At 45.6% G+C, this 26,144-nt stretch overlaps 1 protein-coding gene across 1 annotated transcript in view; it reads right to left on the bottom strand.

Moving 5' to 3' along the window:
- The window catches only part of LOC146188861 (cytochrome P450 3A29-like), a 43,632-nt gene that overhangs the window by 11,741 nt on the left and 5,747 nt on the right, over nucleotides 1-26,144 (bottom strand). The window contains exons 2-5 of the mRNA XM_084603185.1: nucleotides 15,399-15,633; nucleotides 10,273-10,462; nucleotides 8,022-8,230; nucleotides 1,211-1,362 (exon numbers count right to left, since the gene is read on the bottom strand). Coding sequence (XP_084459311.1) covers nucleotides 1,211-1,362; nucleotides 8,022-8,230; nucleotides 10,273-10,462; nucleotides 15,399-15,581 — 734 coding nt within the window. The 5' untranslated portion in view covers nucleotides 15,582-15,633. The remainder of the gene's footprint in view (nucleotides 1-1,210; nucleotides 1,363-8,021; nucleotides 8,231-10,272; nucleotides 10,463-15,398; nucleotides 15,634-26,144) is intronic.

Here is a 26,144-nt window from a genome sequence, read left to right on the forward strand (position 1 = left end):
TTTATTGTAATCTACGTGTCGTCGAGTCCACATGAAAAAAAAAAAACAGTTGCTGCTGTGCCTCGACTGTAAAGCAAAATCTGAAATGCCGCAGTTCGCTCTTGCTGAGTTAACTTTGCCTGATCTAGTCTCGCCATACATATCCGGAACAAACTATTAATGATGTGGAGCTTTAGTATCAGTAAAAGCAATACGCTCAGCGACAGGGAACTAGGATGGTCAAGGCTCTTAACTGGGCTCGTTGGTTGTCATATCCGGAAATAGCGTGTGTACTGTCCCCCTACCTTTGTGTGCGTCCTCCTTGTGCGCTAGCATCTATGTAGGAGCCAGGACAGGTGCTCGTCACTATACTGTAACTATGCGGTTTGTTGTCTTCAGAAAATCCGTACTCAGCGTTTTTCGTTATGGATGTAGCTGGTATGAAAAGCCTTCAAGAACCTAATTGCTTTTGTCGTACACCGGTTTACCATTGGCACCAGCAGGGTTAGGTGGCTTCCAGCGGCTTCTGCCACGAAGAGCAAAAGGCAACTATACAGGGCTAATAGTTGATTTCATATCATACAGCGGCAGCTACATGGGCTCGCAGCAAGGTTAGGTAAACATTTCAGTCTTACTCACACTTCTCGCGATCATCTAATCTACAGCCCACCATAATACCCCCTGTCCCGCTTTATTATGACCCAGTGTTGCCGTAACGTCATTTAACAGTAACGTTACAACACTCTGGAGTGAAGCGAGGACCTAGAGCAGATCTTTTCATCTTAATTATTGTTCACTTCGCAGTTGTTTTGTGTGTATATGTAGAGGGAGAATATAGGTTTTCATTAACTACCAGTGCCTGACCACGTACGTGGTAAAAAGGGGTAAAGCAGAGTCTTTCATCACGGAGGTTCGCGAGACGAGGATGGCTAAGTGCGCGACGCTTGCCTCCACATAAGGACGCACTCTCAAACATGGAAGATCCCCGAAGATGCAGGTGATGCAAAACTCTGCATAGACACGTATTTCTTTTTTATAGCAGTGCTAAAATGCAGCTCCCTGGAATGTTTCTTTAGGGGTTGTTACGAAATCTCTGGAAGATTTCTTTACGGTTTTCAAGACCGCTTTTGCGGCGAATACGTGCGGATTCGCAAGCCTGAATCCCGTTTAGTATGAGCTGATCGGGTGCCGCTGTGAAAACGCCGGTAGGCGAGAGAAAAGCTAGCGGTACCTGTAGTGCAGTGTTCTGGTATACATCCAGGATGCAAAACGTCCCAGGACGGGGAAGGCCACAAAACTGGTGGCGAATGCGGTCTCAGCCTCGTACAGGATGCCCCGCAGCAACTGCGCCAGCGGGTTGTTGGGCTTCTTCTGGCCGTCAAGCTGCACAAGGGTTGACCAGGTATATTTGCACACTGTTAGGACCGGAGCAGTGCTCGCAGGCATCCCCGTACGTTTCCTGAATCGCTTCATCGATCTGTTAGGCAGCTGTCACAAGTACGCGTAGCCGGAACAAGGCGATAGATCTGTTCAGCTGTTATTGCCCAATACACATCTAGCGCCCTCTTCTTGAAAAGTAGGGCCCGACAAATAACGGGCCGTGGCGTTGTTTCGAGCAGTCCACGGTAGTACATTACGCCTGTAATGGCGGGCCCGCTTCGATCAAGAGACCCATGGTCTCAATGCGCATCATTTCGGGGTTCTTATTCATGTTAACTAGGAAAACGGCAACGCCACGTTCTTCTCCGTTTTCTGCTCAGACATTTCAGCCCAGTGCCCAGTTACTATCTTTGTTCAGTAATTTGTACAGGTGACACTTGCAACCGCAATCGGAAATACATCATTTGCAAACATCTGACACCTGGCCATTAAAGGGGCGGAATCCGGCTTCTAGCTAACAGCTAATATTTCAACATACCTTTATTATTGAACTTCATTTCCCAGACGTTAAATTATAATTCTTCGCCATTTCAGCTCATTCGGTGCAGTAGATATTTTAAAAAGGAATTGTTTTATTAATTCAAAAGTAGCTTCCTGGTTTTGAAACCATTGCCCGCTGACATCACAACGGCATATTATCCCCATGTCGTCTGCTATTCGCGATGTCGGCTGCACTCTTGCATACACTCAGTGGACGGTGGTCACTGAGAGCTTTTTTTTTTTTCTTAAGCAAAAATATTTTTATTGCATATTCATTTTTTTTCCTTTGAGAAGGCTTCACTATATTATTAATCCTAGTGATCCTCGGAATTTATTTGGGCTTCCGCCTAGAAATTGTCGAGAGGGCTGAATTCAATGAGCTCATGCTGTGTAATTTAAGCCTACAATCAGAAGCAAATTATTTGTACGTTATGGGAGTTTGCTTGTTTTAGCAACAAGCGTTCCCGCATATAAAAGGTACATGTCCAACGCTTCCTTCTACACTGTGCGCCGCGAAAGGGGAGCGGTTGCTGAGCTATTGCCCGTCGCTTTTTCGGTCTAACAACTAAGAGGAAAAGCCAAACAAGCATACGTTGACGCGAGAGCATACCTTGCGATATTAAATGAGCAGACATAACTTTTGAACCAAGCGGTAACTCTTGACTTGCTGTAATATATGCGCATGTTAGTCAAACTTAATTATTTTGGACTGGTAAAGCATTTTTACAGAACTATGTTCAGTGTGGCCACGGACAGCGCACGAAAACATGCGCTACCGCAGCCGCCTCAGTCCCGTAATCGCAAAACCCAACGCTATTCGAATGCACTTCACTGCCCGCACCGAACAAGAGCCTCCCAGCTGCTGCTGACCCCGACAATCAGGAATTACGATTCATTCCTGCCTACTATTTCAAAGATATCGCTCTGCACTAACAATATGGCGATAGTCTTTATCCCCACCCATGTAAAGGCTTCAAAGTGGAGGAGCAGCTTCTGTTCTGTCCTTATGCTAATACTTTGCTATGCGCCCGGCAACTCTGAAACACTTTGACCCTTTTTTCTCAGGCAGCTGTCCGCACTGTGCGCAGTAGTCTTCAGAGATCTACCACATGGTGTGGGCCTGCCCATCCATCCATGCTATCTCCCCTAACCCCAACCCCACCCTGGAGGACTGGGAGGCGAACCTGCTTGGCTGCTCTGAACTTCAAGCCCAAAAGGCCTTGGTGGAGCGCGCCCGGGCAGCGGTCGACGCCACTGGGGTCCCGTACTAGGGACTGCACCTAGTGCTTATGAGGACCAGCACCTTAAGGGTTGATCCAGTCACACCTTCCTGTATATACTCATTTCGAGTTATTAAAGGACTTTCCCCTCCTCTTCTCAGTCTAAATCTCGCCTCACCCCAAAAGCCATATGCGCCGATTGCGGCCGATTCCCGAGCATATATCGTTGCGTTTTTCTAGTGCTTGTCCAGCAAATATGACTTCTGAGTGCTTCAACGTAAATATACACCATTTAGTATTTAGTGTGTGAGCCTTAAATTCTCGTATGAATGTGCCGATTTGCGGATTACGACTGCGCCCCAGCCTGTTTGTTTAAATAATAGATTTTGTATGTGACTGCATGTGGGCTGCTCGTTCCCGTGCATGAAAAAAATTGTATGAGGCAATAACCTCACATTTTCTCACACAATCTCACTCAATTCACATACGAAATCACATACAAGTCGTGTACAATTGCATAAGGTCTCATAGGTTCTTGTACACTATCATAAATTATGTACGATATTTTATGATAATGATGTCCACCGTATGAGAGAGTATGCTATTAGATGAGATTTTATGAGGTTATTGCCACGTAGAACTTTTGGTTTTTCAGTATATCGCACTGCACAAAATCCAAGTTGAGCTAGAAATACCAAACCTATCCATTTTTTTCACACTAGTTGCACCTTTATTTGTTTACAAATCGCTGCAAGAAGCACCGTGGGTACCCCCGCCTGCGCCGGGTACCCACAGGCGGCGCCGACAGCTGCCGGCTGCGCTCGCCAGACGTGGTCGATTCAACGCTTCCCGCTCAATGTGTACGCACTTTGTGATGTACGTAGTCGTCTATTTGGGGTCCACTATACTGCCAGAACTACACTAAATGGCCACATGCAGTCGCTAAAACTTGTGAATGCACGCTTCGTAATTGCCTCAACTCTAGACCCGAACCCCGCTTACTCGCGCTAGGCCTACTCGTCGCGGAACGGACCGGCAATTCGGTGACGACTGAAATTTCTGGCCAAGGCCATTGCTAATGGAAGGATGATAAATATAAAGTGTAGTTGGCTGTTTTCTTTTTTTCCAAAATGGTTAAGCTACAGACAGACAACCCCAACTGTTCAGGCAGTTGACTCATCGAGTGTCAACTTCTCGCTCGGCTTCCGATCTGACCAAAACAGATCGGGCGACCGTCCGCTGGTCAGTTCCTTCGGTGTTGCGAGGAAACCAGCCACTATGGTGATAGGCGACCTTTGGTCGTGCTGGCGTTGTCGCTGGTGTAATGCGACAGATTAATGCGTCGATAAGCTAAGGAGCCTAACCGCACAGACTATTGACTTTGACCGTACATTATGCTGAAGAACACATAACTTTATCTATATCGCTTTTGTCCAATAACATTTTCTTCAAGAACTTCAGCATGAGGTACGATCCCTGTGTCAATCTTCCGCAAAATAAAAAGAGACGTGTCCTTTGATATTGCAGCCTGCGTTTCAGACGACGCTACGCTGCCTATTATCTGTGACATCACAATAGCATTTCAAAATGGCGGTCGCTTTCAATGTGAGGAGTTTCCTAATTCCGATTTCTATCGCGTTTTTGAAATATGCTCCCCTGGCTAAGCACTAAAACTTCGCGAGTAGAATCACAAGCCTGCATATTATTCACAGAAATAAAACAATGGCAAATATTTTATTTATATTATATCGAACGACACTGGTCATCGCCCCTTTAAGCCCTTCGCTCCGAACAAGACAAAATGGTGCATCTTCCATATGCAAGAAATCTAGCAAATTTACAAAGAGCCTTGAAAACATTTAACGAAGATGCTACCATCACTAACATAATTACCAAAAGGGGACGCTCCCATAGTCCTCTTGTGGCCGGCTTCCCTTTCAGCGCACCTAACGAAGCCGGCTTTGAGATAGTCGTGCTTTCTGCCAAATATTTGAGGCTTTGTACACGCAACACCATCTGGTGGAGACGCAGTGCATCGAGCTCAGAAGCGAAAGGGCAAGAGTGTCCCCTCTCATTGGTTATGTTACTCTATAGTATCAGCCTGAAGAACTGGCACCACGACATATTGCATGAGATCGTGTCTGTCAAAGGTGATGAAAACATGATCAAAAGTAGAGTATTAAAAAGCGCTACAGAAGTAGCAAATAAAGTGCGCAGCGCAGGGTAGTCGGGTATGTGGTCGTTGCAGCTCAAACGTTAATTAGTAGAGGTTTCCGTCAGCTAGGAAAAAAAGATGTCCCAACAATCGGCATAAAAGAGCCCATTAACGCATGACCAGTGCCCACGGGCTAGTTGCGGGATGATGTGGAGTGAGCGGATGTTCAAGCATGGAGGAGGCCTTTCGCAGGATCATGCCGCAGATAACGTGTCTGTAAATAGTTGCAAACCGGGGCGGATAGTCGTCGCATGCCTACTGAAAAAAAATATGAGGCAATAACCTCTAATTTTCTCACACAATCTCACTCAATTTACATAAGAAATCACATACAAGTCGCATATAATTGCATAAGGTCTCATAGTTTCTTGTGCATTATTGCACAAGAAACTATTGTGCATGTGCATTGTGCATGTACGATATGATAATGATGTGCACCGTATGAGAGTCTAGGCGACTAGATGAGATTTTATGAGGTTATTACCCCGTAGAACTTTTGGTTTTTCAGTAGGGATTGGTGCGTCTATTTGCATGGCGGACAGTTCAGTCTAGGCCAGCGGTCACGACTCTTATAGAGATGCGGACACCATTGATAAAATTAATTCCCTAGCGAGTTAGGAGCCGGAAAATAGGAAAACATAACAATAAAAGCAATAAATAAAACTAATAAAGTAACGATGCTAACTATCAATATAACGAAAAATACAATCCAAAACAACTTGTTGCAACACCACACTCTCATCCTTCGTGGAAACGATAACCGCGCGCAGTGTCTTCTGCTGAAACTCTTATGGTTGCCACTTCAGAATGGCTAGGAGAAAAAGCTGCTAAAAGAGTGCAACTGAGAATACCCCTGTAACGCATCCTGGACAAAAAAAAATAAAAAAGATACTGTAGGCAAGTATATAGCAGACACGGCGCCTCGCTCTTGAAGGCAGATGACGTCAGCCCAAAGTTACAACACATTCAACGGTTGCCTGTTCTCATTTTGAGAAAGAACGCATACCATCAAAGGGCGAGGTCTTTTCATTATTTTTTTTTTCAAAACGTGTCTTGCGGTAAAATTGAGCCGTGAGGCTGGAACGTGGTTCCGAAACTAAGGCTGAAATTTCTGGAGCCGATGGGCCATATGGGGCGCGCGGCATGCGGCCCGCGGACCGTTTGTTATAAATCCCTGGTCTAGGGCGATGCATTCCGCTTCCTCAGGTACCAGACGTCAAGGACCGCCTCCACTACGATTGCACATGACAGTGGGATTCCCACTATCGCGGTGAATCACGGCGTTCGTATCCAGAACATTCAAGCGGCCCCCGATTTGACCGATCTCGCCGACCGATCTACGCATGCGCCCGTTTTCCGGAATTTGCACCGCCGCCATGTTAGTTGTAATTGGCTGGTCAGCGAGCGCACATGCAACTGCACTACATCAACCTCCGCTCCAAACGAACTCACCGCATATTTTTCGTACTCTACCACCGAGAAACAAAAATTCATTATTTTACAAAATTTGTTATATGCAGGGCGAACGTTCTACGGGTACTTCTGTTTCTTTAGAGATATAGAATGCAGCTCGCTCGGTCGCAAAGCCGTCATTTGGTAATTTTTAATCATGTAAATTTGTGGTTCTAGCGATTAATCATCGGTTGGTCTGACATGTAATGACGAGTAAAAGAAATTACTGTGAATAACTTTATTGACGAAATAAAGTAAATGGTTAGAAATGGGTTCAAAGGTATCAAAATGCTCAGATTGAATACGCAATGCTTGATGACGCTATGCAAGAAAATTTAGAGTGTGTAATTGATCAAATATTTAAAGTTATAGAAAAATATTAGAAAAGTTTTCAGAGATGATAAAACGTTTAGAACGAAAATTGAAATCGTTTTATGAAATGGAAAATCCATTAAAGGGTGCCAAACTGTTCTAAATTCTGTTTCGACCATCTCAGTTGTTTAGTTGATCAATTAACACCTCTAAATTTTAATAATTAGAACCTTCAAGCATTTTAATTTTTCCCAACGTTCCAATTAGTTAATCAAGTATTCTGTAAATTTCCTTTAATTAGCATCATCAAGCATTAGTTTTTCATTCTGAGCATTTTGACATCTTTGTGCCCTGTTTTTAAAGATATTGTCATTGCTCTAATTCATCAAATAATTCATTAAATACACTGCTTTCGTTAACCTGTAATCGCCTATAACACGCCAATTGTAGCTCAATAGAACCACAAATTGCATGATACGATATTTTCGCAGCCCGATTATTTATTACGCGAGATGTCGACAGCTACCGCAAACTACGACGAGGACGCAGGCAGTTTTTCGATCGCACGCAGCGTATAATTTGTCACTTAATAAATAAAACCAGTCATTTTCCCTTGAGCCGTTGCTATAGCATATAGGAAAATAACAGATGAATTTTCCCAATGCACTCTGGCAAAGTCACGAGTAAAAACCGTCCCGAAACGCGACACATAGGCACTCCGTGCGTTTTAACGTTAACTGACGTTTTATGAAAGGTTGAGCTGCAACATGGGTTCCGAGGGTGCCGTTGTCGAAACGATAGATTCAGAGATTGCGGGACGACGAAAGTCATTGAGGTTTATTTCCTATTTTTACGTGGTCACGTGTATGAGCCTCATACGTCATAATTTAGTTCAATGTTCATTTAAGCGTCGTGAGCCTCACCTGCCATGCCAGCGCGCAGTTTGCGATGACGTCCAGGGACAGTCCCTGCGATGTCTGCATGACATCGACAGCTTCGCCTCTCTCCGCCTTGCCGTCCAGTACGTCCATGAAGTCACCCACGCATCGGCTGATGATTGGCGTCATCAGCTTCATTTTAGCGGCGCTGAAGCTAGGGTTCAGCACTGTTCTCACGTGCTTCCATTCTTGTCCTGAATATGTTCCAGAAGTAGAGAGCAACAAGACTGCCTTGACATACCTACACAAAAAACCGCATCATCGGATCTTTTTTTCAGCGCACGTTAAAGATCCCCAGGTGGTCGAAATTACTCCGTAGCCCTCCACTACGGCTCCCCCCTTCTCTCTTTCCACTTTCACTCCCACCTTCCTCCCTTCCCTTACGGCGCGGTTCGGGTGTCCACAGAGCAAGTGTGACAGTTACCGCGCCTTTCCCTTCCAGTGAACCAATTTAAGATTTAAGAACCGCTGGATGGCGGCAATGACTCTACTGCTGCGCATTTGAATTGTGGTGCTGGCGAAGACTCTTGAGAGTCCTTGAACTGCCAGAAGATCAAATCAGTCGATATTGTCGACCATAAACTCTGACTGCTCATTGGAGGGTCAAATTCTAAAGTTAAAGCTCCGCTACTTTGGTGACCTGATGAGAAGAGAGGAGTCGCTGGAGAAAGATTTGATGTTGGAAAAGGTTGAGTGTCGCCGGAGAAGGGGTAGGCAGCGAACGCGATGGTTAGATGGCATCCTCGAGGCGCTGCAGATGAAGTTATGTGATGTCAGGAAGATAGTGAGAGACCGGAAAGCGTGGCATGACATGGTCCATAGGGTCACGAAGCGTCGGACACTACTGAACCGAACTCAACTGACTAAAAACTTATAAGTTTCTTCACACTATTTGAGATGACCCTTAAGCCTAGCTTATCAAGCTAGTGCAATGATCGACGAACACGTGCTCTTTGCAAACCATTGGTCGAATGAATTATCACCAGCAGCCTTACAGCACTCACTGTAGAACAGTGGTCATCCCAACCAAAGATCAAATAGGCAATTAGCCTGTCGTGTACTACTTGCGACAGGCGAGAGAAAGAAAAACACTTCATTAAAGGTCAAATAAAACCTTACAACGCCGCTCAAGCACGTAATAATGAAAAGGCATTTTCGCATATTCTCGATTAAAATACGGCTTGCCTAGACAATTTCACCTCACACTTAGCCAGAGCGGCGTGAGTTTGATGATGGGCACAAATAACCCGATGCAAATGGTATACAGAATTTTTAAGAAAGTATCAATGAGAATGCAAGGACTCTGAAACATGATCCCTGAAAACTGAATTACATTGCTCTTGCTCTGGAAACATTCGGTAGAAGTAGAGCTAGTAGCAACGGTGCATCACAACTAGCAATCTAAGCTCGAATAAGCGTACAACTGCACACTCGTATCCGGCTTCCTTAATTAGGCTCTTCATTAACGAGACCCAGGTACGTATGCACTGTCTGAGATCCGTTCACAATAACACTCAAGCGCTTGAACGGATTACCCTTGAGGGTGATATATTCATCTGTTGGAAATACCGATCAACGCAGTTGCCTTCTGTACATTCCGTGAACGCGGGGCTCAAACATTGCATGTAAGAAAAAATGTCAGGATATTTTTTTCTTCTTTTATAAAATGTAAGAATTCAGGAAAGCACCAAAATATTGACGTTCCATCATTTCCAGCGTCACGGTAAACATTGCGTCACAATGTTGACTCAATATTTTCATTCGCAATACAACTAACGTATTTAAATGTTCCTTTTTACTTACATCATGAATGGTTGGAATGATTTCTGTATGAAATCGCTCAGCACCGTAGACTGCACTGATAAAAGTAGCCTTGATCTATGGAATTCATTGCTTTTGTATAATATATGTCATCAGTGCAAAATATTCTTAGTTGTTCCGCAGTTTATTTCTCCTCCTGCGAGGGCTCAGAAGGACTGCTGTAGTTTGTAAATGAAAGTTATAAATGAATATGATAAAGGAAGAAATCGTATATAGCAGCGAATGCCATAGCTCTACCATTGTTCAAAATCTGTTTTCAAAACTGCTTTTCAAGCAGTCCTTTAAGCCTCCAAGTTCTCACTTGCGCAGGTTCTGATTCATTTCCTGGCCTTAAAACAGGCTTCTTAGCGCCCTCGAAAATCTGAACGCATGTGTGATTCAGTGAAGACCACCTGTACCCAGTGAGGCCCTGTACCTTTCAAGAAGAGCAGCATCTTGGTGTACGGTTTGACATCGAAGGCAGCCCTGGGTCGATCGTAGAACGCACTGGACTCCTTGATGAAGCACTCCTTTATCATGTCCACGTCACTCACGACCAGATACGGAACGGTGCCCTTGTAGAAACCGAACACTTTGCCGTACTTGGCAATCCATTCTTCCATCACCTGCGTTCGTGCATTTAATTTTTATCAAATGCACACTAGTGACATAGGGTAGAAACAATAGAAAATAAGGTTAGTTGCCCTGTTGATACGTTTCATTTGAGTTCATGTATTGTGGGACATATGAACCGTTTGAAAATTACATAGAAACCTAATGTAAAGGATGTAGACTGCATAAAGAAGTTACGTAAAACATATAGATATCAACAAATATCTCCATATCATGTAGAATTCATATTACCATATTTCTCTACGATCGCCTCATATGGAAACATTAAGCGTTGTAAAAGGCAGGCGCCGTTTTTACTATTCCCGAATGGCTAATCGAAAAATAACGCTTCGGTATCGTGCTGATTTAGATCCCTTCCCATGTACGGGATTTCTTGCATGAACATGATGATGTAGTACAATATCTGTCCTGTACATCGCCACGCGAATTTTAAATTTTGTTTTCTGAGGCCCGGTGAAACAGGACAGTACACGAACTAGCCTTGACGGAACAGCGTGGAAGCTTAGAAGTCTTTGTTATTAAAGAAAAAGTAAAAACGAACACAGGTATCTAGGCTCCAGAACAAAACCATGAAGATCAGGTATAAAATTCGCTGAAAGGGTGGCTCACAAAATCCCCTTCTTACACGAGCGCCCCCACATATAGGACAGAACCGACGGTATGGGAGAGCTAGCGAACATTAGCGAAATGCAGGAAAAAGTTACAAGAGTGCCTGGCTTACTCACAGTAAAGCGCAGCCGTCCTGCACTTAAGTTCCTTAATGTGAACTCAGGGCCCATTATTTTCGTTTAGACGCTTCGGCCTATTCTTTCTCTTTTTATCTGTTTTGTTTAATGATGCCTTAAAAACCTAGATGAAGCAATTTCGCTTAGCAGACTCTTAAAAGTGTGACAACTGAACTTCACGCAGCGTTCGGTGAAAGCTCGTTTCCGGAATACTTATTTGGGTCTCAGTTATCGTCTCTGGCATAGGATTCGGCGACGTACACTACTCGTTAATTTCCCCTGCTCACGTATTCGCGGTGAAGACCAGTCTCGCAGGAGCGAGTTAAACGGGGAAAAATGCTGAACAAGTCGGGCGCAAATTAAAGCTTCGGATATAAGCGTAGGATTCGGCACCATGCCGATAACGGCTCCTGTCGCTGGCCCCACGGCAGATTCTTCCTGTACTCGTTCAATTACTGCCTTCAAATTTTTTGCGTCTGTTAACCAACACACGCTCATTTGCATGCAGTCACAAGCTACCATATTACATAAGCTACCACCAAAAGTATATAGCTCGTTATAACCCAGCCGTATGTGCATGCGCGGACTAGGGGAGCATGTCTAAATTCCGATCCGAAGGTTCTGCAAGACTATTAAGGAACCGCTGGCACGATAAAGTCCGAGCTAAGTCCAGACTTAAACGGTGTCTTTAGTAATTAAGACCAGGCTTCTTTAAGATGTTTCGGTTTCCGAACGCTTCGGTTAGGCTCGGGTTCACCAGAGTGGCATCCCTGATGCCCTCAGCAACCACTTGGGGCATTTTAGCTCATAACACAATCTTATGCCGAAAAAAGCAATGACACGCAGCGCAAAACAGGGGACAAGGTCAACGCATCCCTCTATTTCTCTAATTTCTCTACTTAGTTACATGCGTCGTTGTGTCTTATAACTAAGGCGGCACTAGAGTCGTAATCGTGCAAGAGACTTATTCAAGTCAGGACTGAAGCCCAGTCTCGACTTCAGTCTTAAGCGGCAATGCTAGCGGCCTATCCTTTAAACTCAGTTAAGTATGAACTTAGCTAAGACAGTCGTAAGATCGTTTCGTTCAAATGGGCCCTGGTGTCACCCTCCCGTCTCAAAGGTAAAGCCAGAGATGGCAGCACCCGCCACCTCGGTGGAGTCACGTGATCTAATGACGTCACACAGCCTGACGACCAGCCAGTGCATGGCCACGTCACCAGTCAGCTGCCACCTGCCACAGCCGTACCGTGATTTTTCGCTCACAACAACGACCAAATTGGGTTTTATGAACAACGGGGCGTTTAACTCTGCCGTGTTAATAAATAAATTACAATGGTTCAATGCTGCTGAACCAAATATTCAGCGAAAGCATTAGCTGCGGGTGACCGAGCGTTCTTCTCTTTTTCTTCTTCCTCAGCCTACATATAAAGCCCCACTTTAACCAACCCATATGAACGTGACTTAGTGGCCTATAGAGGTAACGTGAATGCAGGCTCCTAGCAGGCTGATTCTGCGTAACCGTCCCATGTGAAACGAGAGACCCAAGTTGGCAGCTCCTGCCATCCCGTGTGTCACGAGGGATGTGACGTCACAGCGTCACGTGGGCAAGACGTAACTGCGGCCGGGTCACGCGAAGGCATGGAAGTGCGAGTAGTACTGCTTTCGCAATAAAAGTTTTAACTAAACGCTCCGGCCTAATTACAGGGCGATGCTTGAAGCGCACATGTGCTTGGGACGAGGAGCCTCGTACTTGTACCTTGGAAGCATACTTATCCTGCTCTTACTGTTACACCGGAGACAGAGCACGTGGACAGTGTGGCTAAACCGGGCATACGATGTGCTCGTAGCGTAACGTGGCCCTGTGTTGCGAAGGCTATGAATGGTTAACAGGGCCCTGCAACGCTATTTGAGCGTAGTATAGTACGCTCAATCACTAGGTTCTGTTGTCATTAACAGTTGACAAAACGAAGGAAGGAACCTACAGTCGCTCTCAGAAGATGGTGGAGATGATGGATAATGGTGGCCTGCGCCTTTTGAAACTAACACTAATATCCGCATGACCGTATGTCGATTAGGAAATGGCTATTTGTCGAATTTCTTGCACGTCATACAGCTGCCATTGCTTCTGGCACTACCTCGTCGCGCGGAATTGCCGCCTGCCTTTGTATCCCGGTCCTGGGGCCAAGAAGGTTGGGAGGGACAGAAGTGCCAGTTTTTGAGAGTCCGACAAATGGCGAGAAGGTAGGCAAAAACTTGAATATCCTGAAATCAAAATTTGACAGCGGGTTAATCAGCATGAAAAAGGCATGCTAAAAGCATGAAAGAAAACTTTATATGTGGGCAAGAACCCAATCGTGTTTGTGGCTGGACATAAAGTAATATTCAAGTGTGGTTTATCTGAGCACAAGCTGATTTAGAAGCCGTTTGTGGCTTTTCAGAAGCACATTGTGACTTTGAGCGCGGTTCAAAAAGCGCACTGCTAGATCAGAAATTTCCTACCTGTACGGAACGAATATGAACGAGTACGGTCCAGGGCTTCTCTAGCAACAGCTAGACAATGCCGGTGGTGCCTACTAAGTTATTTTGTTGTGATTATTGTTCGTAGCAATGCGGGTACTCCTTGAGGCATAGCGTAATTGACTGGTCGGCTAACCTGGCCAAGCGCCCTGCGTGACTAGCACTTGCAGGTTGCTCGAATAACATTTTAGTGCGGACAGACACAAAGGCGCGACGAAACAACTCTGCGGCGCTGTTCCTCGGAAGGACATCCTTGTTTGCGGCGAAATGAAAAAAAATTGTTGCCAACTCTCTAATGGTGCGGGTGCCCTTGGGCAAGCGTGATGCGTGCAAAGCCATTCTCACCGGCGACATTCCGACCGCTCCTTGTTCTTGTCGCATTCGTGGGAGCGTGTCTTAGGTGTTTTGAAAAACCCTCAGTCGTCTTGTTCGCACTTCAGCTTTGGCGCTTTAGTGTGTGTTCAGCTGTCACAGCCCAAGATCGCGCAGTAAACCATCGCTATGGCGCTGTTTGCGTGGCTCGTTCCACGGTCGACTGCTGATAATGGCGCTCTCAGCGTTCGCGCAAGCTTTCTATAGGCCATAGCGCGGAATGAAAAGGAAGCCAGCCAGCCATTACTGGGCCTAGTTAGTGTGGTTTTGTGAGATCGCATCGACAAAAAATTGTTCAGGTCTTTACCCTGAAATGATAAATGCGGTAATATTCTAAAGCAAGAAATCCGCTAATGTTGTCTTTGTAAGAATTGGAGCGAAACGTAAAGCTCCGCGTGGTCTACAAAATAACAGTAATTTTTAAAATTGCTTAAGTCGACCACTTGCAACCTGTGAGTGCGACAGCTCCTCGCGCGCCTTTCTGTTGATGTAAATTGCATTTTTGGATGCGCCCATTGATTGGACGCTCCTAAGTTACGCGGGTGGGGCACAGCACTGTGGTTTGTTTTCTTTATTTTAGTGCGCGCCGACGTGCGCTGAGTTGCGGAAAGGAAGGAGAAGCTTGATTTTCGATCGGTTGGTATTAATGCGGCTAGCTGAAAAGGAACCTCGAGTTGCGAATAGTGGTGGTGGACTACAGCTTCCTTATGTGGGCTTCTCAGTTTTAGCGAACATCTTTTCGTGGTCCCTTTAAGGCCATATATAAGCAGCGATGCTTACCATCGTTCATTCTTGCTTCGCACTAATGAACATTCAGCGTACTGGGCTTTCATTTTTTCGTATATCTGGGTGTTTGGCGTTATATACTTTGGGAATTCCACATTCTCCTCGCCCGCACGACGTGACGAACATCTCTCTCTCTCTCTTTCTCTCTCTCTCTCGCTTTCACGTGGAGCTCTCATCTTCCCCTCCCGGCCTCCTTCCCCCGGAGCTACTGCGGAATGGGCGGAAGTCAGAGGGACTGCTGTCGCGTGCCAAGCACATCTCTGCAGCGAGGAGACGACGCGACGACGGAGCGCGCAGATGCTGCTACCAGACCGAGGAAGAACATTGGGCACTCCCAATAAACCGCTTGCCCCCAGGCTGTGCCGTCGTTCTTCACGACCACTGCCGGCTATGGCCCGAGCTTGAGGTGTGACTCTCGGCTCTGAGAGCAGAGCCCAATTCCCGTAGAAACCCCACAATACGTTGGTCTTCTCCTACGGTCCAATTCGTCAGAGCATTGAAACTTGCTGACCGACTGAAGAACACTCACGGCTATTCTGTCCTTTGTGAGCTGCATCCAGTTTCCAAAGAGAAAATCGGGCTCCGGGCCGTCGATGCCGAACTTCCGAAAGAAACTGTGCGCCCGGCGACGACCGCTGATCCATAGCAGTAACCAGGTGGCCAGCAGCGCGGCCAAGGTGGCCAATAGAATGGTGACCGCTGTGCCTTCCATCTGCTCAGGGCAGGTGACGAGTTGAATCCCATCCACAACACGTCAGTGGCAACTGCGATAAAGCAACGAATGTTCAGTCAGCTTACTTGGCTGTTGTTGGTAGTGCGGTGCCCACGCGTGGCCCCAAAATCTTTCACCGAAAAAAAAAACAAACAGAAAGGCCGAAAAGAAGCATTGCTCGGTTTTTCGTTTCTGTTGGAAACGTTTTTCACGCACTGAAAGGGAGTGGGTCATCGTTTACATCGAACGTTATAATTTAAAATGACTACCACAGCTGCAATATTAGTGTTACGTTTAATCAGGTAAAAATACAAAACGTACTATACGAATAACACATTAAGCCACTCCTCTCCTTTCGGGCCATTTTTCCTTTAGGGCAGGAGTTTTAAAGCTTTTTTTGCTCAATAAGCCCCATGAGCAAGCATGGCAGTAATTGAAAACAGTAGTGGAATTACTGTTTTTATTTACTTTTCCCGACAATTTGTAATGCGATGAATTACTTTTCCGGTCTGGTAATTTAGTATGTTGTGACATAATTTTTGCAGTAATTTAGCAGCAAAAGTAGTCATTTCCATTCGAAATTGCTTTCAATAAATCGAAACACTGTTTTTTCAATAGACAACTTTATACAGTGCCGTGATAGCAGGAAGCTGAAAGGACAGATATGCATGAGATCCGGAGTTCAAAGCTAAATGGAAGTGCGCAGTGGCACTCTCTGTTGTGTCCGCTTAGGCACAGTGGTGTCTGAGTACACTTTTCACCGCAGCGCGAGAAAGGGTGGGGGTGACTAGAGACAAAATCTGTGGGGTCCATGGCGTGAGCATTGCTATGCCTCCGCAAGGTGCCGTGGTCGATTCTTGGGATCAGAGAAGCAATAAATAACCTGGCTTCTTCGGGTCCTTCAAAGGGTGGTGACAGCTCTTGGCCAGCAAAGTGATGGGTTCGCCGCATAATTCACGAGCGTTTGACCATGCTTCTCCTTTTGTTGTTTTGTTTCCGTTACCTGCAGCCAAAGATGATTACCTTTCTAATAGTCTAGCCAACTTCTTAAATCGCTATCCCAGCAAGATCTGTGATTACATAAATCATAAGCCACACAAAACACCGGAGCCTCTCAAAAACAAAACCTTGAATTCGCGACCGACCTAAATAATTACTTCCAGTCAATTTTCACAGTTGATGACAGCAACCACCCGCCCTTAGACCAACATGATGGAAAGTTGGAAGACCGCACAATCACCAAGACCTGAATCTGGAACCGCTTAACTTTTGACCTTATGAAAGGCGTAGGTCCTGACAGCTTACTCAATATTTTTCGTAATAGGTAGGCAGAACTGGTAGCATGATACTTGTATGCTATATTTAAGAAATCACTATCAACTGACATCCAACCTAACGAATCGAACACGAATTAATTATCATATACAAATCAGGCAGTAAAACTGATGTTTTCAACTTCCACGTCTTCTCGCTAACCTGTACAGCCTGTAAACGTCTTAAGCATATAATAATCAAGCACATAACAACGTTCCTTCAACGCAAACTTTGCATGCTTTCACCCATCCAGCATGACATCTTAAAAAGAAAAGAACTGTATAAAGTCACTCAGCTACCTGAACTAATAAACGACATATACTTCTGCATTAACAACCAGAAACAAGATGACCTCATATTTCTAGATTTGTCATGGCATTTAGACCAGGTATCGCGCCAGAAACGTATTCACAAGCTAAGGTACGCATTAGGTAATGATGTAATTGTCAGCTGGATAGAACACTTTCTGGCTAGCTGATTACAGTTTGTAGTTATCAATACCAAGCTATCTGCACCAGTGCCAGTCACGTCCGGCGTTCCCGAAGGATCTGTTCTGGCTCCTATGCTACTCCCAATCTTCGTTAATGTTCTGGCTTCTTGCTTCGGTGTAGACATCAGTCTCTTTGCTGATGACTGTGTATTATATTAAAAATTCACTTTTTCGAAGACCATTTAACACTAAACAGCTCCTTGCTGATGGTGTCAAAATGGTGCACCCACTGGCAAATGTTGCTAAACGAAAAACAAAAATCAGCTGTGTTAAGAATAACAAGGAAAAGAGAACGTTCACATTTCCAATATCGTATCAATTAGGCCTTTCTGAAAGCGGTCCACGAATACAAAAGCATTGGTGTGATCCTGTCACAAAGATTTAGCTGGAACTCTCATACAAGCAGCATCAGATCTTGCGCCCTAAAACGACAACTATTGCTTAAAAACAAAAATCAGCTGTGTTAAGAATAACAAGGAAAAGAGAACGTTCACATTTCCAATATCGTATCAATTAGGCCTTTCTGAAAGCGGTCCACGAATACAAAAGCATTGGTGTGATCCTGTCACAAAGATTTAGCTGGAACTCTCATACAAGCAGCATCAGATCTTGCGCCCTAAAACGACAACTATTGCTTAAAAGACGCCCATGACACGCACCGTCTAACGTAAAATTACTAGCATAAAACACGTTCATTATATCCACCCTTGAGTACCCTAGCATCATTTGGTCCCTGCTTACTGAAGAACACATTCACAAGCTGGAGCGAGCGCAAAAGAAAGTAGGTACATTCATTTTTAACAAATGCAAATGAACAGATTCCCCTACTCAGCTACTTCAGAACGCTAGCATTTCAACTTCGAAAACAGAGTCGAACTAACGTGTTCGAAGTTCGTGTATCAGCTCATAAACAAGCCGGGTAACATAGATTCTTCAAGGTGCATGAGATGTGATACAACAAGAACCACAAGACATAAACGTTCAAAAACATTTACCGAACAAGAATTTCACACTGACTGATTCAAATTTTCATATTTCTTCAGAGCCATAAGGCAATGGAATAACCTAGGCCTATCATTTCGTAACAGCACATCAATTGATAACTTTGTTTCATTGCTTGCGAATCCTATATGAGATATCATCGTAAAAACGAAATCCAGTTTCATTACTATTGCCTGAAAATTTTTCTGCCCTATTTCTTTTTTTTTTAATTTCTAAATGTATAAATATTATGAATATATGTATTTGTAAACTCATTCTCTCCTTTCGCGTTTTATCACCCTGTTATGCAAACCGCTACAAGTTAATTGTTCGCACTAATATGCTGCCACCTGGCGCGTTACAGTGTGTTAGATGAGCCAGACAATTTTATACCCCTTCCCTCAATAATGCCGCATGGGACTGGTAGTATTTGTAAATAAATAAATAAATAAATAAATAAATAAAACATGACACGTGCTCTAGGAAAGGGGGGTGGAATAATTGTTTGGGACGGAATATGGCGAGAAGGGGAAATAATATGCTAGTCGCGTCTGGACAGAAGTTGTTTTGTTCACTACATTTACTTAGTTTTTGCATAGATGAAAACTAGAAAGTAATATAATGTAATTGAATTACTTAGTGGAAACAATTGTATGCTAATTTTCTTACTTTTGGGAGGAGTAATTAGCCATGTAGTATATTTGTTTATATATTTATTTGATACATACATTACCTACAATAATTAATTAATTGTATGCTGCAATAATAAATAATTAATTTAGTAAATAGTGTATTATTAATTATGAAATAATAGGCCTTGTACATGGCGCTATGCCGCGAGCAATGAACAGAACATCCGAGGCTCACTCACAGCATCTGTTCAGCACACGCACGAGCGTCGGAATGAGCGTTGTACAGTTGTCGCCGTCTTTCTTGAGCGTCAGGTCCTGAACATTCTAGAGCCGAATGCCTGTCCTACTAATTTCCCTCAACGAAAAAACGTCATCCTGGCGGTTTAAAACGATGTGTCGTAGTATGGTTTCAGGCGTCTACTGCGTACTACTTCATGGCTGCGGCGACGGTGGTAAATGAAGAGCGTAAGGGATTCGATGAGGCAGTTGGCCGGGAATATTTGCTTGAAAATACGGTAGGGGCCCTGATACTTCCTCAGACGTTTTGAAGAAAGGCCGAGTCTGGAAGAAGGTACCCATAACCAAACCAAAGGTTCTGGACGGTAAGCAGGAAGAAGTTCAGATGTATCCCGGGTGGTTTTCTGCTGCTTCTGGGCAGGAGAAGTGAAGGACGGCGCAATCTGACGGCATTCATCAGCAAAAGTTGCTGCTTGGGAAATAGTCGTATATTCGGAAGAATCCGGTCGGCATGGAAAAATCGTTTCCATGATACAGGGCTCACGGCTGTACAGGACGATGTATGGCGAGAATCCGGAAGTGACAGAGTTATATAGGTGACGAATGGGGGAACGCAGTCCCAGTTGGAGTGGTCACAAGCAATATACATTGCTAGCATGTCGCCCAGAGTGCGATTGAAACGCTCAACCATCCCATTTGTCTGCAGATGGTACGCGAAGGTTCTGCGGAAACCGAATTTGTATTCTTCAAGAAGAGCTTCTATAATTTCCGATAAGAAGGCGAGGCCTCTGTCACTCAGCAAATCTTTGTGAGCCCCGTGCGAACAATGATACGATGGAGGAGGCAATGTCGTGGTCTCTAGCCGATGACAAACGTGTGAGATGGTCCATTGCAACGCTGATCTAGCGATTTCCGGCTGATGTCCTAGGAAGTGGGACGTAGAGGTCAAATCTAACGCGCTCATACCACTGGGCTGGATACGTCAGCGGCTGCAGAGAAGCGGCGGGTTGGCGAGGTCGATTGATTTCACGCTGACATTCGGGACTGGACTGAACGAACTGGCAAGCATGGCGGTACGTCCCAGCCTGCAGTAATGTCGCTGTTGCAGGAGGGTGAAGGTTTTCAATAAACTGGCCTGGGCACACTGTGGATTGTCGTGGTAGCGCAAAAAAATTTACAAAGCGCAGGTGTGTTAGAATAACAAGCAGCCACTTTCGATCATCCAGGAGGTAATTCATAGAATCAAGGAGCTCGCCTCTGATGGCGATATGGTGGGACTGGCGATAGAGAGCGCGGGAACGAGTTCGTGACAAAGGGCCAGATAAGCGCTCCAGGATTGAAGAAACCTATTAGTTTTTGTGCTGCCCGGAAGTCATATCGGTGGGTATATCGGTGGGATGCGGGACGTATATAGGAGTGGCTTGCAGTGGAGAATGTGAGAGGGCATCAGCATAGGCATGTGTACGGCCAGAGCAATATACGATGTTTCTGTCATATTCTTAGACCTTCAAAGTCCTACGGGTCATTCGACCGGAGGGATCTTTCAAAGGCAGCCAGCAGAGGGAGTGATGATCGGTGACAACATGAAAAGAGCGGCCATAGAATTTGACTGTTGCCCAGAGGATGGCTAAAATTTTTTTGATGACGGAATAGTTAGCTTCAGCCTTTATTAGGGTACGATTAGCATAGGCGACAACGTACTCGTCCAAGCTAGACTTCCGCTGAGCGAGGACTGCACCGAGGCTAATGCCGCTGGCATCAGTGTGGATTTCCATGGGAAAGAAGGGTCCAAATGATGCAGAATTGGTGGAGTCGTTAAAATGCGACGGAGTGTCGCGAAGGATTCATCGTCATGTTGAGACCAGGCTGAAAGGTCGTGGCTCGACAGAAGCTTGCTCAGAGCATCGATGATAGTTGCGAACCTGCGAACGAAGCGGAATAAATAGGAGCAGAGGCCGACGAAGCTGCGAAGTACTTTCACAGTAGTGGGCTTGGGAAATTCTGTCACAGAGTGCAATTTTGCTGGATACGGAAGGATGCCATCATTGGAGACATGTCCGAGAATGGTGAGCTCCCGAGCTCCGAAGCCATACTTCTCTAAATTTAATTGGAGGACAGCGCGGGTCAGGCATCGCAGAGCTGTCGCAAGGCGCTGGAGTTGAAATGAAAAATCCTAGGAAAAATGACAACGTCACCCAGGTAACAAAAGCACGTGTGTCATTTGAGCCCTCTGAGCAGGTTATCTGCCATGCGCTCGAATGTGGCGGAGGCATTGCACAGTTCGAATGGCATTGCATTAAATTCACAGAGCCCATCGGGTGCGACGAAAGCGGTTTTTGGGTGGTCGGCCTGAGCCATCAGCACCTGCCAGTATCTAGAACGCAGATATATTGAAGAAAAGAACTCAGCTCCGTGCAGGCAGTCGAGGACGTCGTCGATACGAGAGGGTAAACGTCATTGCTTTTGATGTTGTTCAATCGGTGGTATAGTCAATACAGAATCGTATGGAACCGTCCTTTTTATTGCGTAAGCAATACTACGCTAAGTTTCAGGCCGTCGCGTAAACCCGGCCGGTAGCCACGTGTGACCTTTAGAGCGACCACAGATGGGGCCCCTCTTCAAGCCGTCGGTTAAACCCGGTCGGTAGCCACGCCGAGCCGCAGAAGAAAAAGAAGAGAGACTGCGTCGGCTTTGCTTACCCAACCTACCGGGTTTAACTAAAGCTAAGCCCCAGCTAATGTTTTCTTTACCAGGGCAACAGGAGAAGCTCAAGGGGTGTGAGACGGCTGGATCACGTTGCGCTGGAGCATGTTGGTCACTGATCGTCAGTGATGCAGCGCTTAGCGGCTGAGACGCGGTATACGGACGCTGGCGAAAAGGGAATGTGTGCCGGTGCGAACATCCGTAGCACTTGAGCTACGAAAACATCTCACCACAGCAGGGGCACCAAAACAGATTTTTGGTCAGCGCATCGTAACGAGGGACCATAATTTACAGTGGCCTCATACAGAGCACTACAAGAAAGATGCACAAGCACTGAAGAGAAAGGCGGAAAGTCGGCATCCTGTCCGACGTGTGCGGCAGCGGCAGCAGCACCAGACAAGTCGTAGGGAGTATCGATGAGGGTTGATTACTCAAGTTTAGCACGGTCGCAGTGTATTATGGCATGATGATGAAAGAGGAAGTCCCAACCAAGGATGACGTAGTGTGATGAGCGAGTGATGTCGATTAATTATATTGCGTATGGAAGTTTTCGATGAGAAGGCGGGCGGTGCAAGCGGCTATGGTCGAATGTTCTCAGCGCTGGCAGTGGGAAGAGAAGCGGCAGGAAGGTGGCGTCATCACCTTTACGAGCCTGCGAGAGAGGGCATAACAAAGATTTGAAGCGGCTGCTCCAGTGTCTACTAGTGCTTCGACGGGAACTTCCTCAATGAACACGGTAATAATGTTGGCGGGTACAGAAAAAGGTATTGAGTTAGTCACAGACGGCGCATTTCTTGCCACCAGAACTGTGGCCGTTAGTTTCCGTGTAGACAGCTGGTTGGCAGTGGGGCATCGTAAAAGAAGAACGACGACCCGGGTACGGCGAGCGGTGTTAGCGTTGATCATAACTAGAAGAGAACTGTTGAAGAGGCTCAGAGAACACGGATGAGGGGGGCGGCGGAAGATAGTATACGTCGGCTCACGCGTAAGGTCATAGGGACGAAGGCCACGATTACGGTGTGAATGAGCCACATGGCCGGCGACTTCACAGACGTAGCAAATTGACCGGTTGTCTTGATTGGGCTAGGGGTTGAGGCTGCGGCTATGATCGACGACGGAGATCCGGGCGATAAGCGGGATTTGCTGAGATCGTTGGGGTTCGTATAAGAGGAGGGGAGGCTGTAGACAGTGACGACAGGTGAGGGCCATAGCCTCACCAAAACATCAGCGTACGTGAGAGAAGGCGCGACCAGGGACTGCTGAAGAGGACGTTACAGAATCTCGGCTACCTGCTTCTATATGACACGCTGGAGGGTGGGAGCGAGCGGTGGCGCAGGCGCTGACGGGCAGGTAGATAAGAAAAGCTAGCATGGGACTTCTTCAGGAACACACTGATGAATGTGCTCAAAGAACAAGTGGTGGTATAGAGCACCATTCTCTGCGAGAGCCAAGCTGGAAAATGTGGCCTGCTGAAGGCCAGCACGTCCTGTGGGAAGCCGCTGTTTCAGCATCTCCTTTCAAAAGTAATTTGGTCATGCATGCCCAAGAGCCATCGATGTGTGTCAGGGAGTCCTTCTCTCCCCCAAGCCGCCACTATCAAATGATGTTGCATGTTGTTACAACCGCGTCGGTGTTTTTTCCTTGCCGGTTTTCTTTCTTTTAGAAAAACTTCTAATGAAATGCTCATCTCTTACCCATGCTCCAGCCCTTAATTCCAAAACAAAAAGAAGACTAGTCAAAGGAACACCTCATTTCATTCACATGCTGACCAGCGTTATTGTCTGACTGGCTGGACTGACTGCGCAAGAGTCGGAAAAGAGCTACGATAAGAAAAGCCAGCTCTCCAAAGTTGGTTTCAACGAACTAGGCGTAGTGTCTGGCCCGCCAAAAGAGAAACGAAGGGGGGCCAGTAGGGGGGATCGCGAAACCGGAAAACCGTCTTAGAACCCCTGCTTTAAAGCTTAGATCTTATTGAAACTTTGGCAGACCGTGTGTGTAACCCGCGTGCAACGGTGCAACCTGCCGGGCGAGGTAGTTGCCTTGGTTACCGAGGAGAGAGGGCGGTGGGTGCGCGGTTATGACGTGAGTACAGATAGAGTAAAGAGTCATCGGTCGTGGCCCAATGGGCTTGGAGCGGCGAACCAAGGGGAGGGCTGGTCGAAAAATGAGTGTGTAGGAAAGCAAATTCACAGTACGATTATCGTACTCAGAAAAGAAACATCTGGCGCACAGTATTCCCTATATTAGTATACCTCTTCGTACCTAACCCTACTATATGAATATACTACTATTAACTCCTGCCGTAAGTCCACAAGGGTTACGGAACAGCTGACCACAGTGATGCTTTGACCTGTGACGCAGAGGAGGGTGCTCGAATCTCTGATTCTGGACAGGCCGCCACTTGAAACTGAGTCTGGTTACGTTTAATGCTGGATTCTTACCTATAGTGAGGTTATTCTAGCAGTGTTGGTCAGAGGACAATAGGGCAACAAATAGAATATCAGGGGGTGTGGCGAGATTAGGACAAATACAGCATATGCCGCAGTAAAGAGCGAGCGCCTGCTGTGTAGTTTCGTGGTTTAGCAGATAAACGAGCACTGAATGCACCATTTATAGTGATTGAGCATATAAGTGGTAGCATAAGGCTCGACAGCATTCGCGAGGGTGGTAGGTGTCATCATTAGACTTAATACGCAGTATAAAATAAAGGGTGTAGAAGCCCATGTACCTGCACCTGCACCTATGAAGACTTAGATTCAGCAATAACTAAAAACTCACTATACAATGCTGACGGGCGACTTCGCTTTGGGAGACTTGCCCGGTGCTTTGGCCAAGGCTCTACAAATAGTAGTGGGGGTACTGGTAGATCTCACCGACATCATGAACACACCTGAACATGAAAATCGAAGCACCGTAGCTTGTGTATAGAAAACCCCAAAAAGGAAGGCTAAAAATGAAATAGATTTTATATTTTGCTGCAACCATTGCATTGTGAAGAATGCGGAGGTCATAAGAAAGGTGCAATGCAGTGACCACAGAATGATAGGGTGTGAAGTTTGTCTATATTTGAAGCGGAACAGAAAAAATTCTAGTAGTAAAGGACACAATCAAATAATTCGCCACACGAGGGACTGTACAGAAATTTAAGACCTCGCTGTAGAAAAGACATTCGGCTTCAGCCGAGTAAGTCGACCTTGAATGGAAATTTAAGAAATGTCATTAATGAACGCGCAGTAAAAAACCCGGTTGGGTAGTTGGACAGGGTACTGCTAAAATATCTAAGGAGACGAATGACATCATTTATAGCTAATCATAAACTGTGAAGAGTCCGGCATAGGAAAATATATTATGTAGAAAACGAAACATGCTTTCTAGAACAACGGCAGCCTAAGAGCGTTCAAAAGAAAAGTATGCATAGACGACAATCATGTGCATGTTTTCACCTTCAAGGGGAAATTAAATGACCACTGCATCTACTCACCTCTAGGACAGAAAAGTGGATGTTAACGGGAACGGGAGAGCTTTACTCTGAGGGTAACGCAAAGAGCCACGTAAAGGAAAATGATAGGCATAACGTTAAAAGAGCGGAGGTGCCCACAGTTGGTTTGGAAAAAAAATGTGAGTTAATGAAATTTTAGTCAAAATGAGGAAACAAATAGACATAAGCAAGGAACGTATTGCGAAGGCGAGATAAGTGACGGTCGTTAAAGTTGGCAGAGTGACCTGCCAGGCCAGACAAGTAGACGGACGGTAGTAGGAAGCCTGCAGGGTATGTGAACGCAGCTGGGACGACAGTGGGTTAATTAACGGGCAACGAGGGAAGCCTTTGCGCATGTAGCGGCTGATGTCAAGCAGCTGCTGATGATGACTCACCAGCTCATTTCCTTTTGTACGTCTGCCATGAGAGAATTACGTTTTCATTGTTCGGCTGTGAAATACTACAAAGTGTACAACCATGTATACATTCATAGTACCTGCCTAAGGAAACGTACAAACCTCACTTACTATTCTAATTTTTCTTTCTTTTTTTCCCTTTGTTCGCATTCTCTCGTGCTGGGCAAAAAACTTGATTTAGTCTTGGGTAACCTATTTACCTTTAAGTTCTTCCTTCTCTATCTCTAGCGAAGTTTTTGATGCCATAGACAATCGGTTTCAGAACATAGTGACCAAAGACGACGGCAACTGGCTACTCTTCCTTGGCCTGTG

This window comes from Amblyomma maculatum, chromosome 5, assembly GCF_055883805.1.
Source record: "Amblyomma maculatum isolate TAMU_Amacu chromosome 5, ASM5588380v1, whole genome shotgun sequence".
NCBI classification, from domain to species: Eukaryota; Metazoa; Arthropoda; class Arachnida; order Ixodida; family Ixodidae; genus Amblyomma; species Amblyomma maculatum.